This window comes from Ceratotherium simum, chromosome 9, assembly GCF_057802395.1.
Source record: "Ceratotherium simum simum isolate JZ-2026a chromosome 9, ASM5780239v1, whole genome shotgun sequence".
In the NCBI taxonomy this organism is placed as follows: domain Eukaryota; kingdom Metazoa; phylum Chordata; class Mammalia; order Perissodactyla; family Rhinocerotidae; genus Ceratotherium; species Ceratotherium simum.
The window spans coordinates 48,913,547-48,937,223 of NC_141908.1; the positions used below are offsets into that span (position 1 = coordinate 48,913,547).

The window sequence follows — 23,677 nt, forward strand, 5'->3', positions numbered from 1 at the left end:
TTGGCATCAGATGTTAGCTCGGGGCTGATCTTCCTCACCAAAAAAAAAAAAAAGAGAAAGTTACTACATATTAAAACGTATGGTTCCAGGCAAGAAGCTAACAAAAGTGCTATAGGTAAAAGGAGAAAAGCTAAAATTAATGAACTAAGCTTCCTAATTATGAATTTATAAAACCAACAGCAGAATCAACCCAAAGAAAGGAAAAGAAAAGAAAGAGCAGAAATTAATGAAATATAAAACAAAATAAAAGCTTGAACAAAGCTATCCACTGGTTCTTTCAAAGGATCAATAGGGCCGGCCCCGTGGCTTGGTGGTTAAGTGCGCGCGCTCCGATGCTGGTGGCCTGGGTTCGGATCCCGGGCGCGCACCGAGGCACCACTTCTCCGTCCATCCTGAGGCCGAGTCCCACATACAGCAACTAGAAGGATGTGCAGCTATGACATACAACTATCTACTGGGGCTTTGGGGGGAAAAAATAAATAAATAAAAATCTTTAAAAAAAAACAAAAAAAACAAAGGATCAATAAATTGAGCAAACCTCTGGTGATATTAAGAGAGAAAGGCATAAATAAATATTACTTATAGGGAAAAAGTAGACATTACAGATGCAGCAGATATTAAAAGCTAAAATTATGTACTATCAACAACTTTACACCAATTAAATTGCAAAAACAGTAAGCAAAAGAGACAAATTTCTCAAAAAATATGCATTCAGGAAGAAATAGAATAACTGAATAATCCAAGAACTACTAAAAATAATTTAATGAAGAGTTTTTAAAAAATCTTCCTACAAAGGAAACACAGATAGTTTTATATGTGAGTTCAAAAACAGAAAATCTTATTCAAACTTTTTTAGGAAATAGGAAAAAAGGAACACACCTCAACTATTTTCAAAGGTCTAGGACCTAGGATAACCTTGATGCCAAAACCAGACAAAGTTAATACACAAAGGAAAATTATAAGCCAGTGCCATTCATGGCTATAGATGTAAAAATTTAAAATATTCACAAACTGAATCCAATACTATTTAAAAAAACAAAAATGAAAAAGATTGCACATCATGGCTAAGTTGGATTTATTCCAGGATGGCAAGGTTAATTTAATGTTTTTTTAAAGCCTATTAATATAAATCACATTAGCAGATTCAAGATGAAAATCTATATAGATGCACAAAAATATGATACAATTCAACAAACATTCATGATAATTACTTTTAGTTAACTGAGAATAGAAGAAAACTTTCTTGGCCTGATCAACAAAAAAGAAAATAGCAAGTTTGGGAAACTACACATAGTGCAGTATGGCTGGATGAGAAAATCGATGCTCAAGAAGGTTAAATGACTTGCCCAAGATCATGTATCAATTTTAATAGTAAAGACTGGACCACATCTTAATTCTCAAGTTTGTCCAAAAAACATGTTGATGCTGGTATTATGGTTGAATTATGGTATTATGGTTAAACAGAATTTTTCACAAAACAAGTTAGAGTATTCAAGATTTACCAGTATATGGGTCATATTTATTTGAATCTCAAATATCCCCTTTTTCCAAATTCTTGTAAATATCTATTAAGTTGAGTAAAATAACTTCTTCCTTGAAGTTTTTCCATTTGTTAGACTTTGTCCCCAGCTGCTACTTCCAGCTTGCCTAATTGCTAAGGGAGGAGGAGAACACGTCTCCACTCTAAACATTCTTCACATCATACCACACCATACATTGTTCACACTTCACACCACCATATATTTACAACACCAAGAAAGGAGCTGATATTAAATAGTTTGTATATCTTCCAGTTTACTTACTTAACTGATGGACAATTTTTCTACTTAGAAAAGATCCTTGTCTTTATTCAGAAAGAATCTTGTTCTCCATTAGCTTGTCACTAAGTCAAGAATTGCCAGTAGAGCCATTTTTACCTTCTAGAAATGGCTGAACATCTCAGCAATGTGCCTGCAAGAATTATTGAGCAAGTCAGTTCCTTTTCAAAGGTGTAATTTTGATTTCCCATTAAATAATTCTGTATTGAGTCTAGAAATGTGTTCAACATTAACAAATATTTATTAAGCTTCTAGTATGTGCCAGACACCATGCTATGTGATAGCCAAATAGGTAATTTGCTATCATAGTACACAAATTGAAACATAACTCATTGCTTCTGTACAGGAATTCTCTGAATTGGAAGAGAAGCAACACTTTCTAATCCTCATTAGCCTGGAAATTGGAACTTCAAATCCATTAGTAGAACACTTTCCCAGATTTTGTGTGGATTCATTTTTTTTAACTTAATTAGTGATTGAGTTTAATTTTAGAGATCTCATTGTTCCATTTTATTACAAAATGTGGACCTGATTAGTTGACCTCATTTAGATTTTATTTCAATGTTTTACTACTTGTGCATATTTTTCTCCATTAAAAAAAAATCTCTTATCTTTCTATCTTGTGCTTTATTTCCATATCAGGAAGATTTTAAATGCTTTAAATTGTTATTTCATTTTTATAACATACCATCTCAAATACAATGTATAAAGAGAGCCAGTTTGAATAGGTTGGATTGCCTTTCATGTGTATTATTAATCATTCAAAGTGCAATTTTCAGAATGTATCAACATTAAATTTTAAGCTAATATATCAATATCAGCTCCAAAATATTCCTAGGTTGGCAAAAAGTAAACCTCAAAGGTTAGGGCCTTTATATGTGATTGAACAAAGACTTATGCACAAGTCGGTAGCCCTCCATCCACCATTTCCATAAAGACCTGGGTTGATGACCCAGTCTATATGCCTAGAGACTGTTAGCAGTGAGCCGTCCAGGTTCTAAAGGCAGGTACTCTGCTCATTGTTTCCCTGAGATCTGTGGCTGTTTTGTCACCGTAGTTAAACTATTCCCTAAGGATCCAGACAAAACAAATTTCAAGACAGTTGACCTTTTTTCTCTTAATCATTATACTTCTATAGAAACACAAAGGCTAAATTATATCATAGAAGTTCAACTTTATTTAGAATCTTTAAGAACTTTGTCTTTACGTGCTCTCCCTGCAATATAGCATAGAAAGGCATAAGGTGTAGTCTAGGTGAAGCTCATGGATTTGGTGCCAGACTGCCACCTGGGTTTGAAACCCAACTTTAACCAGCTGGGTGGTTATTATCCCAACTCTATTACCAGCTGGGTGACTTGAAGTTACTTAAACCCTGTACCTTGGATTCCTTATCTGTAGGACAAAGTTATGGATAGTATCTACCTCACAGGTTGCTGAGGGACTATAAATGTGTAGATATATGTAAAGGGTTTAGAATAGTGCTGGGCACATAGAAGGACTGAAAAAGTATTAATAGTTAATTAGATCCTTTTCTAAGGTGGCCAGCCCTAACCAATTCCAATTATGGAATGTATCAACTTCCCAGCTGAGAAAACAAATCACTGTAGAGTTCCATGGCTTAAGGCCCTTTGTTTGGTGTGATTGTGCACTTTTCTTTGTACATTTGACTTTGGATCCCAGCAGCAAAGCTGGTGCTTACACTGTCCTTCTGCGACTTGCCTGCTACATGGTCTTGTTCCCAGATCTTGCCCCAACTCCACCTCCAGTTAGAAGAAGTGAAGAATGGCTGTCCTTGAGGAGAAACGGACCCTAAGTGGGGAGCTACCCATTTATTCTCTCATCCTCAATCTTCATTTCTCTAACTTGCAGCTGAAAAGGATCCTTCTGGATTTCTTACTAAAGCAAGCCACGTCAATGCTTGGTGCCTTCTGACTGTATGGTTCAAAACATTGTATCATGAAGAGTTTGTGGTATGAGACATGGTCTTTCTCTAGTTTCAATGAATGAAGATCTTTCCTTAAGTTTTATGTTTGTTCCTTGTGGATATTTTTCAAACAGGGAATGCAGTAAATACGTAGTGACTGTAGTAGTCATCTGCTATTTTTTCACTTCAAACGTCTAGTCTCTCTTTCCCTTTAGAGAACTATAACATCCCCACTCTTAACTCAGTTGTTGACGTTAATCTACCTCCACAACTGGGTTTCAGGGGGATCTAGTCTAATCTAATGCATGTACTGCATGTACCCCCCTGATCACCAGTGATTGGTTCAGGGATTGGGATGAGCTTGAAATTGCTGAGGTCCACCACATGGAGCCTCAATCCAGAAGACACAGCTAAGAAACCTAGAAGAAATAGCTGATATAATCTGAGTTCCAAATCAAGCTAAGTCCACAAAAACCAAAGTCAGGTTTTGATATGGTTTTATGTATTCATTTAAATGTAGGTATATCAAAAAATAAGGCCAAATGTGAAGGTATGCCTAGGAAAACAGGATAGTTTGCTCACTGTACTCCCTGTTAAAATACTCCCTTTAGCCAAACTCATGCTAAAATAGGATAAGATTATTGTTAGTAACACACATGCCAATCTCTACGGCAGTTTATTAGCCTTTTATCTTTGCAGAGATAATACCAATCAATGGTTCCTAAAAGCTGGTCTGCACACTGGGATGGGTCAGCGATAACCTTCCCACCAGTCCATAGCACCCTTCTCAGATCAATGCTACTGCTATATGATGGTGAGCAGGGCCCTGAGCCAAGTCCTAGGCATGAAAGGCAACAGAGAGCTCTGAAACTCCCTCCCTACTCACTAACTAGACACCTGGCCTGAACTTTTTCCCCGGACTTCAGGGAGAAGACAGAGGAACTGGAGGCCATTGTTCCACGGCTTTTAGGTTCCACAATATCCTGAAATAGTATTATGTAGCTTTCATTATAGCCAGCATACCTAAATACAATCAAATTTACAAGGAAAGCATGGTGACAAAAACGCAATCCTAGAAGTTGATACTTGAGTTCTAGTCTGTGTGGAATAGACTCCCAAAATGGCAAACTTATATCCAGACCACAACTAAACAGTATAAATATTACAAAATGGAAATTCATTGTAAATTTTCCAATTTGGGTTTTCAAAATTAGATCCTTTTCTAGATATCTTAGTAGAATACTGCCAACCTTCTTCTGATGTGAGGGTTTGTCCTTTGTTTTAACTATAGATCCATCTCAGTGTGAGATAAAAATATTCTTTCCTTTATAATCTTAGGATGATAGTATTTATTTTGCAAAATACATTTAAAAAATTGCCAACCCTAGGCTTGGCCCACCCTCCTCATTTTTTAATATGACTCATCCATGACCTTCAAAAGCTTGGAAATCACTGAAACACAGTGCAGGTTGTACAAATCCCCATTCCCAGGCTAGCCATAAACTACACATGCCTGCCATTAAATATATCTATTCTTTATACTATCTTTCATTTTAAAAAGAACATATTTCACTTTATAAATTTTTTGTACTAAGATTTTAATTAAAATAATTTAAAGAAATACAGCACACAGCAACATTACAAAAATACAAAAGGCTTAGAGACAATGAATAATGAAAATTCTTTTTAAAAGAGATACACGACAGGAAAGAAAAATAAACAATTTTTATACGCTATTTACATTAATTATAAACCATAGCAGTAAAAGCTTTCCGAACATTGGCAAGAAAAGCCGAAAAATTGTTGGTCTTCCTTACGTTCTCTTGAAATTCTGCTAGGCACTCAAGATGAGGAGCACTATCTGACACTAGAAGAGGAAAAAAAAAGAAGACAGTTAGAATGAGATTTTTTATGGAAGAGAAGTGTTTCTAATTTAAATGCTCTCATCTGATTCGAATCATTTCAATTTCATTTCATTGAAATGCTTTGAGCATAGAATGATAGATACACTTGATTTTCATATCCTAACTATCTTTTGGACCTTTCTTTTGTTTAATCTCTAAATATTCAAATGTTAGGTACTACAATCTTGCTTAAAAATTTAAACAGATGGTAGTCAAGGGATTGAAGATCTTAGTGATACAGAACAGAATGCCATTTCCCATCAGCTTTTCTATACATTTTGTTTTAACCATTTAAACTGTGTAACAGTTGGGTTTTTTTGTTTTGTTTTTAACTCAGTCAGTTTTCTTTGCAAAACTTTGGTCTGACTTCTAGTTTTGGGCCATTGGATCAAAAAAAGAACAACTTTCAATGCCAGTGCTTAATAATTTACCACTATGGAGAGAAATATCTCATTTTACAAGTGAAATGGAGGTCATTAGAAAATGTGATTGCTTTTCCAAAAGTGGTATTTACAGGGCTTACTAATCAAATGTGACTCAAAGTCACAAACACTAATATGGCCCTCGTATGTAGTTGTACCAGCTAGTACATACTGGGAGTGAGTGTCCAGTGAGGGTGGTCAAAGGAAAGGAATGACCCAGCTTTCTCTACCATCAACCCTGTCCCTTGTCCAAGGGGAAGAAATTTGACCACATCAGATTTCCAGTTCTTTGGTAGAGATTGCTTAGGAAGCAAGGTCATGACCAAAGCAGAGAAAGAACAGCAGAGAGCACTGGGTTCAAAATTTATACTGTAGATTCTATCAAATACTGTGAGACTATGTAACAATAGAGGATATCCAATTTGGAGAAAACTGAAAAGCTAGGTAAGAGGGTTTTTTGGGTTTGCTTTTTAAAATTTAGCCCTCATTAGATTAGAAGATATTTACCTAGAGAGAAAAAAACATCTGTACTTGAATTAGATTCCTAAAATATAAGTTCCAGTAGAAGAGGAATTGAGGGGCCACCCGGTGGTGCAGCAGTTAAGTGCGTGCACTCCACTGCGGTGGCCCGGGGTTCGCAGGTTCGGATCCCGGGTGAGCACCGATGCATCGCTTGTTAAGCCATGCTGTGGCGGCATCCCATATAAAGTAGAGGAAGATGGGCATGGATGTTAGCCCAGGGCCAGTCTTCCTCAAGAAAAAAGGGGAGGATTGGTATCGGATGTTAGCTCAGCGCTAGTCCTCCTCACAAAAAAAAAAAAAAAAAAGAACAGGAATTGAGTCACTAGGGCATATCAGGGAGTGAACTCAGCAGTGCCCCTGAGCGCCTGTCTGTTATAAATGCTTTAAGATGAGAACAGAGGTATAAAGAGCTGAGAACCATTTTTCTGAACTCCAATAAATTAAGGATTACTTTAAAAGGGGCATTAGAAGAATAAAAAAGAGATAAATATATTTCCATTCTCTTCTCGGTCACATTATTACCAATCATATATATTCCCCATACATTAAAGACCTCTGGCCTGCTGCGGAATCAGTAACTAAGCTAAATTACCAGTATGTGGGATTTTCAGGATGGTATAATTTTTTTTATTTTTGGGAAAATAAATTATCACTTTCTGATGATTTAACATTTAATTTTAAAATCACCTACTTGGATAAATTATAATATTCACATTTAGGCAGTCATATCCTTTATAGCTTTAGCCTTGTTTTAAGTTCTCTCGAAGGTTAATTCATACTTGCATATGAAATTCAGTGATCTTTTGTCTTTTAGACTTTTCAGCCACTGTAGCACTGTGCTATCCTAAAGAGAAGTTATTTATCAAGGCCCTAGATAATATCCATAAATCAAAACTTACTCAGAGCCTTTAGAAGACAATGTCCCAAGAAGCAAGACTGGAAAAGAGAGCAATAGCTTGTGGGACTATTACTTTCCTTCATAATACTTTATATTCTGATTCAAGTAACATTTTGGGATGCCAATCTTAAATACCAGTTAAGAGATAGGAGTACATACCTTCATAGTCCCTTGCTTCATTTAGGTGCAGGGAAAACATAAATGGGTTCTCAGGATGCTTAGGATCAATATTAGTGAATATAAACTGCAATTTATCACCTGAAAAAAAGAGATTAAATTATTTAATATGAGAATATTTTATTGTGCCAAGCTTTCCATGGAGATGAGCTTTCTTACCTCTGTCTCTGATCAATATCTACACCACCACATATATATCACTTAACCAGTGTCTCCAAAGGTACAAGTTACAAATTAGTTTTAAAATGCATTGTAGTTTAAATATGGCACAAAAAGCACAAGCAACAAAAGAAAAAAAAAGATAAATTGAACTTCATCAAAATTAAAAACTTTTGTCCTTCAAAGGACACTACCAAGAGAGTAACAAGATAACCCACAGAATGAGAGAAAATATTTGCAAATTATATATCTATGAGTTTAATATATAAGAAATATAAAACACTCCTACAACTGAACAACAAAAAGAAAAACAACCCAATTCAAAAATGGACAAAGGACTTGAATAGGCATTTCTCCAAAGAACAGATACAAATGGCCAAAAAGTACACGAAAAGATGCTCAGCATCACTAATCACTAAGGAAATGCAAACCAAAACTACAATGAGATACCACTTTACACCTACTAGGATGGCTATAACAAAACAAAACAAAAAAAAGAAAAGAAAATAATAGTGTTGGTGAAGATGTGGAGAGATTAGAACCCTTGTACATTGCTGGTGGGAATGTAAAATGGTGCTACAGCTGTGGAAAATAGTTTGGCATTCCTCAAAAAGTTTAAATAAAGAATTACAATATGACCCAGCAATTCCATTCCTAGGTATATACTCAAAAGAATTGAAGATAGAGACTCAGATAACTGTACACCAATGTTCATAGCAGCATTATTCACGGCAGCCACAGGCGATAACCCAATGTTCACCAACAGGTGAATGGATAAACGAAATGTGTATATATACAGTGGAATATTATTCAGTCATGGAAAAGAATGGACTTTTGATATACGCTACAACATGGATGAACCTTGAAAATATTACGCTAAGTGAAATAAGACAGACACAAAAGGATAAATATTGTATGATTCAACTTACATGAAATACCTAGATTAGGCAAATTCATAGAGACAGAAAGTAGATTAGAGGTTATCAGGGGCTGGAGGGAGAGGGGAATGGAGAGTTATTATTTAATGGATACTGCTTTTGTTTGTGGTGATGAAAAATTCTGGAAATAGTGGTGATGTATAACATTGTGAATGTAATTAATGCCACTGAATTGTACAATAAAAATTAGTTAAAATGGCAAATTCTATGTCATATATATTTTGCCATAAATAAATAGAATGTTTTGTCGAACAAGTTTAATTTCACTTTTCTACATAGTTGTCTGGACTTAATGCCTATTTTCCAAAAGACCTCCAAATGCTCCCAAAGTAGTAAATGCCTGGTAGAAATTCAAAATGACAGCCACAAAGTAGAAATTCACGTGCATTTTAGTTTTAAATAAAAACTAAAATACAGCATAAAAAATTAGGAAATCTCATAAAAAATGCTTTTAATTATAAAACGAAGTCTTCTGAAACTTTGAAAAAATTGTCTTGCATTTAAATTCAAGATGAAATAATTATGTCAGTACACTAGATTTTTTTAAACTGTTAACAGTAATGGGAAGGATGCATGGCAAGAAAAAAAGATTTTATAAGATATTCAGTTAGGCAAAAAGGGTTTAATTTGGATTGTTTTTTTTTTTTAAACATTATTTTCTGACTTTGAGGGCTATGAGCAAGTTCTATTTTAAATCTAAATATAATTTTAAACCTTTAAAACTGATTTTGAGGGGCCGGCCCAGTGGCATAGTGGTTAAGTTCGCACACTCCGCTTTAGCAGCCTGGGGTTCACAGGTTTGGATCTTGGGTGCGAACCTACACACCGCTCCTTAAGCCATGCTGTGGTGGCATCCCACATACAAAATAGAGGAAGACTGGCACAGATGTCAGCTCAGGGACAATCTTCTTTAAACAAAAAGAGGAAGACTGGCAATAGATGTTAGCTTAGGGCCAATCATCCTTGCCAAAAAAACACAAAAAACCAAAAAAGCCAAACTGGTTTTGAAACAAAACTAAACAAAAAGTGCCTCAGGATGACAGTGAATACGTACTAAGAGTCCAATGGATCAAAAGTTCAGAGTTGGATCTTATATCCTCCTCTAATCAAAAGGATAATATTTTTTATTAAAAATTCATTCCAACAGATAGGAAAAAGACCAAGACTAATAGATATATGAACAAAGGGCCCAAACAGACAATCAAAGAAAGAAATATAATTAGTAAACAAATGGAAAAAAATAGTTACCTTTTCATTAATAATCAAATAAATGCATTCTTAAAAAGTTTCAATTATATCTAGTCAACTGCCAAAAATAAAACAAACGAATTTTAGAAAACTATAATTCTGGCAAGGCTACAATGAAATGGGTACTCTTTACATTCTAGACAGGTATCATAAAAGAGTTAACATAGCAAGCCTGAGACTGCCATCCTTGGAACCTTAGAAAGCCCTGCTTGCAAGGTTGGTCCTTGGCTGGTGTGTTGGAGGTCCTCAAGACCACCCCAGCTTTGAGGATTCACCAGGAGGCTCACAGGACTCAGCATATGGTTGTGCTCAGGGCTACAATTTCTTACAGAGAAAGGATAAAGCAAATCAGCAAAGGGAAAAGACTCATAGGGTGAAGTCCAGGGAAAACCAGCACAAGCTTCCAGAGTCTAATGAGCATCCCTGGTAGACAACACTTTACACGTATTGTCACAATTAGATACTGAAGGAATTAAGCACGTCCTGTGTGACCCCACTGAGTGAGGACACTTGAAAACTTGTGCCTGAGAAGTCTGTTTCCTCCAGACTTTGCCCTGTGTGCCTTTTTTTTTTTTTTGGTTGATTTTTTTGGTATCCTTTCACTTCAATAGATCCTAGTCATGAATATGACTATATGCTGAGTCCTATAAATCTTTCTAGTGAATCACCAAACTTGAGGGTGATCTTGGGGACTCCTAACATAATGGGTACTGCTGTAAATTAGCACAAATATAGGTAATAGCCATAAAAATATTCACATGCTTTAACCCAGTATTTTGTTTCTATGAATTCCATGGAAATTATACAAAAGAAATGGAGAAGTCTATGTTCACTGTAGTATTTCTAAAACTGAAAAACTGGCAGAATACAAATATTAGGTTAGAAGCAATATAAGTGTTACATAACAGATAAAAGATTGAATAAATTATGCTACATTAATGGAATGAATTATTACATCACCTTTTTAAAATTACCATTATGAAGGCTATAGCAACTGACAAATGCTAATCTAATACAATGCTAGTAAGAACAAGCAACAAAAATTATTTGCATGTAGGCAACTATGCCTAAAATACATTTATTAAAATACTGGATAAATAACTAAGACATCAGTGATCATGTTAGGGTGGTAAAAATTTTGTAACTTTTTCCTATCTTCTAAAAAAGTTAATAATGTAGTCATTATTTTAGCTGAAAATATTTTTAAAATTCTCCTCTATTTAAGAAAAGACATATTTTTCTAATCTCCTATTCCATTAATATACTTACCATAAATTTTTCGAATTTCTAGTCCAAGTCGATCTTTATACAAGTCTGCAGATTTCTGTAGCCTTTTCAACCTCTCTTCATTAGCTTTGTTAGCAGTGGAAATAGCTATGATTCAAAAACACACACACACAGTATCAAATATCTTAAATAATAATTAGTGCTCATTTAATTAATTTTTAAAAAGTTGAAAACAACTATAAAAATGATGCCAGCCAAATGAATCTGCTTACATTTATTCAGTTTCTATCTCTACCAATTAGCAAAAGGGGCTTCTGTTCGTTCAAATTGGAAGGAAAAAACTGCATGAAAATATGAACAGGTAGTGAGAGGAATAAGTTTTGTCCTATTTTATTATGTAGTAGCATGAATAAATAGGCAAAGAATTTGCATGGCTAGCAGAGAAATCAAAAGACTTCCTTTATACTATTTTGCTTTTTCTGGTTAGCTCACTGTGAAAGATGACATGAGTGGAGCCATATTAAAATAGAGCCAGAGCAGCCATTTCAGTGGAATCACCTTGCACGTCTTGTTTCATCTTCCAAACTGGACCAAACCACCAACATTCCAAGAAGTCAGTAAGGACAAGAATATCCTGTTTGTAAGGACTGGTGAAATTGCACATGGCTGATGACTGGATGGCTAGCCAGTCAATGAAGTACAAGTCTAGCCTTTTGCCTGATGACTGAATCTCAAGCCAATCTATGAAGTACAAACCTAGTCAGCAGAGAAATAGAAAGACTTCTTTACACTATTTTGCTTTTTTTAGTTAGCCAAGAATATACCAATTGCTTCACTGGAAAAATATTCTATTCTTTTAAACATAACTATTTCTCACTAGAAGTCAGCCTTATTTCATGCTAGTTTAGATTTTTTTTAAGTCAGCACAGTATTCCCTAAGTAGCACATAGCAGATGAGAAAAATAATGTAGACTTGCATGCAAACTCTATAAGAAAAAGCATTAACAAAATAAACTGCTATTTTCAAGTGATTTGAGAATTGATTACTCTGTGGGCAAACAAGGCTCCTTTCTAAAGAAAGCACTCATTTGAACATGAAAGTTTTTTAGACAAAGAGGTTTTGCAGCATAAAAGCTTGTTTAATAGTTCCTGGCAGAGAATGTGTGATCAATAAATTCGCTGCATAAATTACATTATGGCTTCTCCCAGGCAAATCTTATTTAGTGAAACCATCTCCCACTCTGCTTAACTAAACTCCCATATCAATCTCATTATTCTCTGGTTATATTAGAAATCAAAAGAACCTTTAAGTAAAACAAACGAAAATAAAACCCACTTGGCTACCTTCACAGACACTTTGCAGAGATGAGTGGCTGGCTATGCCCCTGAGACACTGGAGAGAAGGCAAGATACACATAATAATTGTGAACCATCACTATGTTGAAATTTAGATTAATGTTTTAAATATGTGTACACTGGAAACTTACTTTCCTTCTTCCTAGCATATTCTTCCATAAGATCCTGGATATTTGTAGTCAGTACTTCCAATTCCTGCTTCTTGCCTTTTACTTCAGCAATCAACTTTAACAAGTTATCTTTTTTTTCTTGAATGAGCTTATTCTGCCTGTGGATCTCTGTAAGAAGCACAAAGTATCAGCTATAATATATATGCTTTGCTCTCTGATATGAATCTAAGATTAAAAAAAGACCAAAATATTGACTTTCATAAGATAATAAAGAATGTTTTAATTGATAAGTGTTTCCTAATGATTCAAAAATTGTAAAAGAAAAAACTCCTAATCTATTCTTTCCTATTTATCTTTGAAAATAAAAATGAGACAAAAATGCTTTTTAAAATGAGAATATCAAACTAAACCAAGAAACAGAAAATCAGAAGATCGTGACCCTTGCAGCTCTCACCTCCAAATAAGAACATAAATAAACCCACCAGCAAAGACAACAAACTCTAGAAGATGGCTTTACAGTGCCTTGAAGAAACAACTAATTCTATTGCTATATAAACGATTCTGGAACATACCAAAAAGAGAGAAAGTAAAGGAAGAAGAGAGGCTGGGAGGCAGGGAGGAAGGAAGTGGGAAACCTCATTTACACTGGTAACAAATAAAACATTGAGGAATAATCTAGATCAAGAAATACGTAAGCTCTGTATGAAAAAAATGCAAAACTCGTCCGAGACATATTTGACCTGGACATACAAGAGACATTTTATGCTTCTAAATATTATAAAGATGTCAATATTTCCCAAATTCACTTTTACGTCTAGTATAGTCCCAATGGAATCTGGAGGAAAGAAAAGGGAGGATCTAACAAAAGTAATTATAAAATTTATCTGACGAATACACAGGTGAGGACAGTTAAGAAAATATGGTAAAAAAAGATAACAAGGAAAGAGACTTGCCCTATTAGATTTAATATATGTGATTCTGACGCTATTGATACAATAGTGGGGTAATAGTTGAACAACTAATGTAGAGCTCAGTTAGACATAAAAGACATTCCCAAATGTTGGTACCTTTAGGAAATTAATATGATCAATGAAATATCATAAGTTAACAGGTAGATTGTTCCCTAAACAGTGCTAAAATCCAAAATAAACTCCATATTTATTAAATATTTAAATATAAAATGAAATCTTACAAAACCTAAAAGGCAGGATCTGTGAAAACAAACTGACTCTACGGGGAAAGATCTTTTTACTCAAAGACAAAAAGAAATCAGGGCCGACCCTGTGGCTTGGTGGTTAAGTGCGCGCGCTGCAATGCTGGTGGCCCGGGTTCGGATCCCGGGTGCGCATCGAGGCACCACTTCTCCCTCCATCCTGAGGCCGAGTCCCACATACAGCAACTAGAAGGATGTGCAGCTATGACATACAACTATCTACTGGGGCTTTGGGGGGAAAAAATAAAATAAATAAAATCTTTAAAAAAAAAAAAAAAAAAAAAGAAATCAAAGAGAAAGGCATATACTGGCTACTTAAAATTAACATGCAGGTGAAAAAATTCATATTTGATTCAAATAAGCATAAAACTCTACTATATGCTAGGTACTTTGTTCAACACCTTATATTTATATAGATTTACTTACGTTTCACAATAATACTATTATGTAGGTCTTACTCTCTTGTTTAAAAGAAGAGGAGAAAGACTCAGCAGCTCAGTCACTTGCCCAAAGCTTTCTTTGCTAGGATGCAACAAACAGTTAAGACCTGGATTCAAACTCAGGTCTTGACTGCAAAGGCCATGCTTTTGACCATGAAACTATCCTCCCCCAACAATGGGTTACTATTCTTATCTAAAGAAGACATAAATATAAATTCTTAGGAAAAAAACAAAGGAATACACAGAGGACACACAGACTGCAGATGGTTGATAAATATGAAAGATAATTTAACCTCAGCAGCAATCACAGAAATGCAAATAAAGCAACAACATGCCAATTTTCATTTATTACAACAATGTTTACAAAGATAATAGCTAGCGTTGAGAAGAATGCAAAATATGAGAGTCCTCGTGGAAGATATTTTTGACATTGAAAAACAAGTCTTAAGGATATTCATGTCCCTTGATGCAGTAATTTCATTTTTACAAAGTTACCCCAAAACAAGATGTGTGCAAATATTTGCATATAAAAAATTATTTTCAGTGTTATTTATAATGGTGAAAAACTGAAAACATCCTAAATGTCTAATATGTAAATAAACTAGGTAAATATGGTATATCAATAAGGTGGAATATATTTTCAAAGAATTTAGTAACGTGGGAAAATACTCTCAATGTGGATAAAGGAAAAAAAAATTATACAAAGGAAAAAAAAGATATAAAGTTATATAGATACCATGAACACAATTATCTTCAAAAAAACTACATAGCACAGAAAAAATAAAAACTAGAAAGTCATTTTGTTAAATATGGTTCTCAACATTACAGGTAACATTTTTTATTTATATTTATATTTAATTAATATAGTTTATATTTAATGTTTACTTTTCTGTATTTTTCAATAATTTGGACATGATTATATATTATATCCAATATAATTTAAAAATAAACATCAGAATTACTAGGAAGAAAAATTATACTTTTTAAAGGAAATTACATAGATTCGTACTGCAAAAGAGATGCAGATTAAAGTCAAAAGGTCTCACTTCCAATCAGTCTCCTCAGTTGTTACCCAAGGACCTTGGTCAAATCACAACTTCAGGGACTGTTTTCCTCATTTGTAAAATGGGGATAATAATGGCTGCCCCATTTATTTACCTCACAGGGTTAGAGTATCCAATTATAATGTGAAAAGTTTTAAACTATTAGGTGATACATAAATACCATAAATGTGGGGCCGGCTCCGCGGTGTAGGGCGCGCTCCCCTGCTGGCGGCCCGGGTTCGGATCCCGGGCGCACATCGATGCACCGCTTGTCAGGCCATGCTGTGGTAGTGTCCCACATAAAGTGGAGGAAGATTGGCACAGATGTTAGCCCAGGGCCAGTCTTCCTCAGCAAAAAAGAGGAGGATTGGCACGGATGTTAGCTCAGGGCTGATCTTCCTCATACACACACACACACAAATACCGTAAATGTGTTTTTATTCTAACATTTGAAGAACTGTGTGGATTTGTGCCAATACAAATGTAAGGGCCCTCGATACTGTGTGCCTATTATTTTATGAGTATATAGTTAGCTGTCTCTTTTCTTCTCTAGGGCCGATAGCTCAAACTTTCACTACTGCTCACCATAGGAACCCTCCCTCGTGCTTTCCTTCCATGTAGAAAGGTCAGTGAGGTACACTGGAAAGAGCACAGACATTTTGGCTACAATTTTAGATCTTCTATCTACGAAATGTATGACCTTAGGCAAATTTCCTAAAGTCAGTGAGCCTTAAATTCTTCATCTGCAAAATAGGAATAATCTCTGTCTTGTACAGACTTCAGGATTTAAGATCATTGAAGAGCTTGGCGCATAGTAGATACCTCTCACTTTCAATAGATGGTTTTCCTCCTTGTGATAAATGGAAGGAACAGACGCTCCAGGTGGGCCAGAATTTTTGGCTAATCTGTTCTCTACTCTGCTAATTTGCTCTCTATCTTCCTAGAAGCGTACCTGGCACAGAGTAGCCACTCAACAAATACGTGGTGAGAATTGAATGAGCTCCCTCCATCTTCTCTACTTCCACATTGTATCTTTTTTTTGTGTGTGTGAGATCAGCTCTGTGCTAACATCTGCCAATCTGCCTCTTTTTTTGCTGAGGAAGACTGGCCCTGGGCTAACATCTGTGCCCATCTTCCTCCACTTTATATGGGACGCCGCCACAGCATGGCTTGCCAAGCAGTGCGTTGGTGCATGCCCGGGATCTGAACCGGCGAACCCTGGGCCACCACAGCGGAGCGCGTGCACTTAACTCCTTGCGCCACCGGGCTGGCCCCCCACGTTGTATCTTTATCGGTATGTTCTCTCCTGCCACAGTAACAGCAGCTCCTCAAATCCAAGGCTAATCCGGATTCCTTTTCCTCTATCTTCCTAATTATCCCCTGCTTTTTTCAACATGTACTTTCCCTCTGACTTCTGTCCTGCAGCAAATAAACATGCTCATTTTAAGATGGACACCTTAAAAATGAAAGAAAAAGTTCACCCGTGTCACTCTGTCCCAATGCAGCTACCATCTCTTCCTTTTAAGCTTCCTGAAAGCATTCCACACTACTACTTCATCTCCTAACTCCAAAGGGACCTTTGCCCACAACACTCCACCAAAACTGGCTCTCACTGTAGGTCATTTTCTTCCAAATGACTAAATATACAGAGAGCCTTTCAGTTTTATTTTATTGGATATATCTGTGACTTCCCAGTGTCGACAACATCCTCTGTTCTGCAAGAACCTCTGTGGTTCTTTCTTTTTCTAGTTTCTGCCTTCTCTCTTACTTCCTCTGCTCTCCAGTTTCTAATTCTGCCTTTCCTGGTCCTTTCCATTTACCTCTCTTTCAAATTATAGATAGGAAATGTAACGTGAGCGTAAGCAAGGCCTCGAGTCAATCTGATGATCTGGAAAAAAAATCACAATCTCTCTGAGTTGGTAATCTCCTCAGTAAAATGGGAATAAGAAGACCTACTTTGGAGAACTGATATGAAAATCGAAAGAGATGGTGCATGTCAAGTTTTTGCACAGTACCTGGCACACAGTAAAAACTCAGTATATATTAACTACTATCCTAGGTCATCTTCCTTCACTCTACACATTCTTCCAGAGCTTCAACCCCAAAAATACACTAACGACTCCCAAATCTCTATCTTCAGCAAAGACCTCTTTCCTGGCTGGCCTCCAGATCCACTGCCCACCAGACAGCTCCATCTGCAAAGCCCACAGCACAATAACTTGGCATATTCACTCAACACATTTAAAACTGAACCCATCTACATTTCCCTCCCACCCCTGAAAACATGTTCCTCCTCTTCTAATCCCTCACTCAGTAAATGTATCACCACTGACCTGTAGTCCAAGTCAGAAGAAAGGAATCATCCTAGACACATCACACCCTCACATCCAGGCCATCGGTCATAAGTTTACCTCCTCAGAGCTGTCACTGGCCCATGCCATTCCCCATTCTTTACCTGAACTACTGCACTACCTTGTTCCTCTAACTAGTCTCTATGGCCCACCATCTCACTCCCGTTTATTGTGCACGACATTGCCACAGGGCTTCTTCTGAAATACAAATCCCATAGCATTTTCCAGGTTAAAATCCTGTAGCGACTCCCTAATCTCCTGAAGAACAAAGCCTAACCTGCTCTGCCCAACATATAATGTACTTCATCGTCTGACACCCATTTCTCTGCTGCTCCCCATTCACACTGTACTCTAGTCATCCCAGAACTCCCAAGCTCTTGTGTTTCTGCCCCATTCCATATGCTGTTCCCTCTTGTAGAATATAGCACTGAACCTGATGGGTTTCTCCAGCCTTCCTCTATGTGACCTTCTCTAGGGTCATGTGGTCTAGTCAGACTGCACATTCAAATCATGTTTCTGTTGATTACCAGCTGTCTGACCTTGAGCAATTTACGTCGCCTCTCTGTGCCTATTTCCTCATCTATAAGGCAGGATTAAAACGGTAACTATACCGGACCAGCCCAGTGGCAAGGTGGTTAAATGCACACGCTCTGCTTTTTTTTTTTTTTTTTTTTAAGATTTTATTTATTTATTTTTTCCCCCCAAAGCCCCACTAGATAGTTGCATGTCATAGCTGCACATCCTTTCAGCTGCTCCATGTGGGACGCGGCCCCAGCACGGCCGGAGAAGCGGTGCGCTGGTGCGCGCCCGGGACCCGAACCCGGGCCGCCAGCAGTGGAGCGCGCGCACCCAACCACCAAGCCACAGGGCCGGCCCAGCACACGCTCTGCTTTGGTGGCCCGGGGTTCGCAGGTTCGGATCCTGGGCGCGCACCAATCCACCGTTTGTCAAGCCATGCTGTAGCAGCATCCCATATAAAATAGAGGAAGATGGGCACAGGTCTTAGCCCAGGGCCAATCTTCCTCAGCAAAAAAAGAAGAGGATTGTCATTGGATGTTAGCTCAGGGCTCATCTTCCTCACAAAAAAGAACAAAACAAAAAAACATTAACTATAACTCCTAGGGCTATTGTGAGGATTCAATGAGTCACCATACGTAAAGAGTTTAGAACAAGGCCTGGCACATGGTATATAAGGTAGGGGTTAGCTGTTAAATATTCTGCAATCCTCACTGGAAAAATCAAGCCCTCCAGATTTAGCGCTCACTCAGCACCCATTCTTATTATAGCAACTATTACAATGTATTTTAATTGTGGTTTCCCCATCTGCATCTTCCATGAAATTGTGAGCAGTGTATAGATTATACCTTATGCATTGCTATCTCCTCAGTGCTTGGCATGTGGCAGTCAAATGTTCATTGAATTAATTAAATTTAGGTAAATTATATTTCTGTTCAAGTATAAATTGATTTAAGAAAAATAATTGAGAATGCTTTTAGATTTTAGACTATTTAGAGCACATCTTCACACTACAGATAACCTTTAAGAGCATTCTTTGAGACTTATGGTAGTAAAAATTGAGTTTCAAACTTAATTTTCTAATCCCTAGGGATTCTACAAACCAAGAGTATTTAAAGGACCCAAACTCAGCATCACTCATACACACACACACACACATGCGCGAGCACAAACAAAACTGGTTTTCCTTCCTGCTTATGGTTACAGAGGGGAGGAGAGAGGCAGTAAAAGGCTATGGAAGCTTCAGGGCAGCTTAGAAAGTAAACATGGGTAAAAGTCTAGCATAATAACCAGGGGATACAAAATCAAATGCCCTCAGGGGCCAGACAATGAGTAAGGTGGGCAAAGCAAAGCAAAAGAAACTATCAGGGACTGTGGCAAATTAAAGAACACATGCCCCATGTAAGGCCATTTCAATTTAATAGTGTTTAAAACATGGTGCTGCTAAATTTAGTATCTGCAGTGGAACCTGACCTGTGGCCACAAGTCTGTGGTCTGTGTGTAAGAACTCAATAAAAAGTGCTGATCCACTTGGGACAACCTAGAGAGTGGTAGAAATGAGAAGGCAAGAAGAGTAGTAAAAATATGGAGATAAAAACTGTCAGAGTACTAACTCTGCCCCCAAAAAGCTGAGAGAACTCCAGCTTTTCAAACCCCCATCGGTGATTTCCAATGGGAAAACAAACTTGTTTTTTAAAAATACTAGCATTTAGGGGCCGGCCCCGTGGCTTAGCAGTTAAGTGCGCGCGCTCTGCTACTGGCGGCCCGGGTTCGGATCCCAGGCGCGCACCGATGCACTGCTTGTCCGGCCATGCTGAGGCGGCATCCCACATACAGCAACTAGAAGGACGTGCAACTATGACATACAACTATCTACTGAGGCTTTGGGGAGAAAAAGGGGAAAAAAAGCAGGGGGATTGGCAATAGATGTTAGCTCAGGGCCGGTCTTCCTCAGCAAAGAGAGGAGGATTAGCATGGATGTTAGCTCAGGGCTGATCTTCCTCACAAAAAAAAAAAATACTAGCATTTACACATCAGCACGGATGAATCTCACAAGGATAACACTGAGTGAAGAAAGAGACAGAATACATACAAAATGATGCCATTTATATAACATTCAAAAACCCTATACTAAACAAAATATTGATAGGTTAGGTTTGGAAGGTGGGAGAAGAGGAAGGAATAACATGGGATGTTCTATTTCTTAAGCTAGGTTGTGGATACATAAACGTTTATTACTTTTTATATATGCATGTATGTGTGTGTGTATATATTGTTTTATTTGTATGAGGGATTTCATAAAAATGTTTAATCTAAATAAACTCTGTGGTCTATAGTTTGTCACATACGATTTTGATATTCCACAAACAGCTCAACCATTCGTTCTTCTTCCTTTAATTTCACAGACAGCTTTTCTGAAAGATAAATTGAAATTTAAGTTCCAGTTCAGCTGAAATAACACTAAAAACAAACAAGAACAACAAAAACAGCACGTTACAAGTTAACTTTAGGTACCTGCAAATGCTTTAATGGAGTCCTTGTAGGTATCTCTTAGTCCCACCATCTGACAGGAGGTGTCACTGACAGTGCTTTTGAATTTATTCCAGAATTCACTTATGCTTTTATCAAATAGCGCCAGTTCGTCCTCTACCATTTTGTAAGACAATGCTACGAAAAGGACATACATTGTATTTTTTAAGTTATTAAAATTATATCAGCCACATATTCCAATCACATGTATTTTGGCAGTTGACCTTTGCTAGAAAATGGTTAGCAATTTACTTTTAACTCTAGATATTCCAAAGCAGATCAAACCACCTGGACCTAACTATGTATGGTTAAGGTGCAGGAAGAATTCAGGAAACACTCACCTCCTAGGAATCCATCAGTAGTGTAACTGCAGAGGACACTTACACACTCTATGACCCTGGGAAAATGATTTTAACTCCGTTTTCCCACAAGTAAAACTGGTGACTTCTAAGGCCCCTTCCAACTCTGATCCTTTCAATTGCAGCTTGGATCGCCAGGCCCTAGGTGGCCGGCCCCTCCCATACGATAAGACCCCACACATCTACCCTGCCTCTCCCGCTCATCCCAGATCAAGAAAGGTAGCAGTAAAATGGAGACCGGAGTGGGAGGTTAGTGGGTTTAGTCCAGGACCTGTACAAGTCACCTCCACTCTCTAGACTTCAGCGTTCTCCTCTAAAACATGTCCTGTAAGACTCCAGGTCCCACCCGTTCTCTGTAACTCTAAAACTTTCCCAACGACCTAAAATCTTCCCAGGAGGGCCACATACATCTCGTTCGGTGAAACACAAAACCCCACAGCCTCGCCGCCGCCCACCCCGCGAGGCCCAGACGCCCAAACAGCAACAAGACGCACATTTCACAGACTTCGCGCGCGAAAACACACATTCTGCCCCCAAACCCACTTTTCCCTATCGCGACAAGCGGGTCAAGGGGCTCAGCTCAGCTCCCACCTCCCTCACCGTCTCCGGCAGGCCTGAGCCCCGAAGCCTTCCCCACAAGACTCGAACCGACCGCAGCGGGCAATCCGCCTCCAGACCCAGCTCCAGTAGCCGCGCCAACTTTCGTATTTCAAATCTAGGGCGCCTTCCGCCTCCCGCCTCCAGGCGCCCATTCGCCTTCTGATTGGCTGATAGCACACGCTCTCCATGAAGGGATTGGTTGATGTAGCCCTCCGGGATTCTCGCGAAAAAGATAGGGTAAAGCGCCTTCTGGGACTTGTAGTTCTGTCTGAGAGACAGCCGATTCTCATCTTGTCTTAGGGAAGTATTAATAGTTCCTGGAGGACTAGCCCCAGGACAGGCCATTCATCAGTTTCAAATAAAGGTTCTGCAACAAATATAAATGTTGGACTGTAATTATATTCTGTGGCCAAGTATATAGCCTCTTTTTTGATACTACCCATAGCTTAAATAAAGCTAATTAAAAATAATAAAGTGAATAAAAATACCATTGTTTAATCTGTGTCTCATCATTTATATATTTTATATATATATATTTTATTGAGGTAACATTGGCTTATAACATTATATAAATTTCAGGTACATCATTATATTTCAGTTTCTGTGTAGATTACATCATGTTCACTACCCAAAGACTAATTATCATCCATCACCATACACATGTAGCTAATCATGTCTTTCCCCCTCTTCTCTCCCCCCTTCCCCTCTGGTAACCACCAATCCAATCTCTGTCTGTATATGTTTGTTTTTTGTTGTTTTTATCTTCTATTTATGAGTGAGATCATACTGTATTTGACTTTCTCCCTCTGACTTATTTCACTTGGCATAATATCCTCAAGGTCCATCTATGTTGTGCAAATGGCAAGATTTCATCTTTTTTTATGGCTGAGTAGTATTCCATTGTGTGTATATACCACATCCTCTTTATCCATTAATCCCTTGGTGGGCACCTAGGTTGCTTCCAAATCTTGGCTATTGTGAATAATGCAGCAATGAACATAGGGGTGCATATATCTTTACACATTCATATGTTCATGTTCTTTGGATAAATACCCAGCATGTTTCTCATCACTTAATAACTCTTCATTGGGAAGTGGCTGGAATATTACTGTTTATTGGCTTCTCATATTAACACTTCCAAAATTTCCTGATTCTCTGTTTTTGACCATGTAAATAAAAACAGAAACATTAAAAGGCAGTACCTGGCTGCCCCATGGCGTAGTGGTTAAGTGTGCCCGCTCTGCTGCTGGCGGCCCGAGTTCAGATCCTGGGCACGCACTGAGGCACCGCTTGTCAAGCCATGCTGTGGCCGCATCCCATGTAAAGTGGAGGAAGATAGGCACAGATGTTAGCCCAGGGCCAGTCTTCCTCAGCAAAAAGAGGAGGATTGGCATGGATGTTAGCTCAGGGCTGATCTTCCACGCAAAAAAAAAAAAAAAAGGCAGTACCTAGTACTGGTAGTCCCTGCTCCAGTAGAAACTCAATGACAGAAAACTTTTAATAGTAAAGATTCTTGGTACCTGCTCTCTCTGATTGGCTGTACTGCGGATAAAAGTGAAAAGGAGAGGGGGAAGTCAGAGGTAATTCAAAGTTTTGAGACTGGATGTTTGAAAGAATAGTGATACTGCTGGCAGAATTGAAATTGTCTTCACGGTAGAGTTGGGGTGTTGGGGGAGGGGTGTTGCGGGGAGGCAGAGGCATGATGAGTTATGATTTTAATACGTTGAGTTTGAGAGGATATTGTTGGAGATATTAACCAAGGGTTAATGTTCTGTAGGCAATTTACTTCTCTAATTAATTACACAGTGGCTAAACACTCCAACTCTGCAATAAGACAGCCTGGGTTTGAAATCCAGGCTCCTTCATTTACTAAGTGTGACTGTGGGCAAGTTACTTGGTCTCTTGGACCTCAGTTTCCTCATCT

General features: G+C 37.7%; 1 protein-coding gene across 4 annotated transcripts; it reads right to left on the reverse strand.

Moving 5' to 3' along the window:
* Positions 1–5,403: 5,403 nt before the first annotated feature.
* Positions 5,404–21,858, reverse strand: SPC25 (SPC25 component of NDC80 kinetochore complex). 4 transcript variants are annotated; one of them, XM_004428222.3, is made up of 7 exons: positions 21,754–21,858; positions 20,780–20,932; positions 20,614–20,679; positions 12,724–12,870; positions 11,279–11,383; positions 7,647–7,745; positions 5,404–5,608 (listed from the first exon to the last, which is right to left on the reverse strand). In XM_004428222.3, exons 2-7 carry the CDS (start codon positions 20,916–20,918, stop codon positions 5,484–5,486), a joined length of 681 nt encoding a protein of 226 aa, XP_004428279.2. In that variant the 5' UTR covers positions 20,919–20,932; positions 21,754–21,858; the 3' UTR covers positions 5,404–5,483. The 4 variants fall into 4 exon arrangements, with proteins under 4 accessions (XP_004428279.2, XP_087291478.1, XP_087291476.1 ...); XM_087435352.1 differs by having other exon boundaries at positions 21,745–21,857; XM_087435350.1 differs by lacking the exon at positions 21,754–21,858 and adding an exon at positions 21,697–21,715.
* Between the last annotated feature and the right edge of the window lie 1,819 nt (positions 21,859–23,677).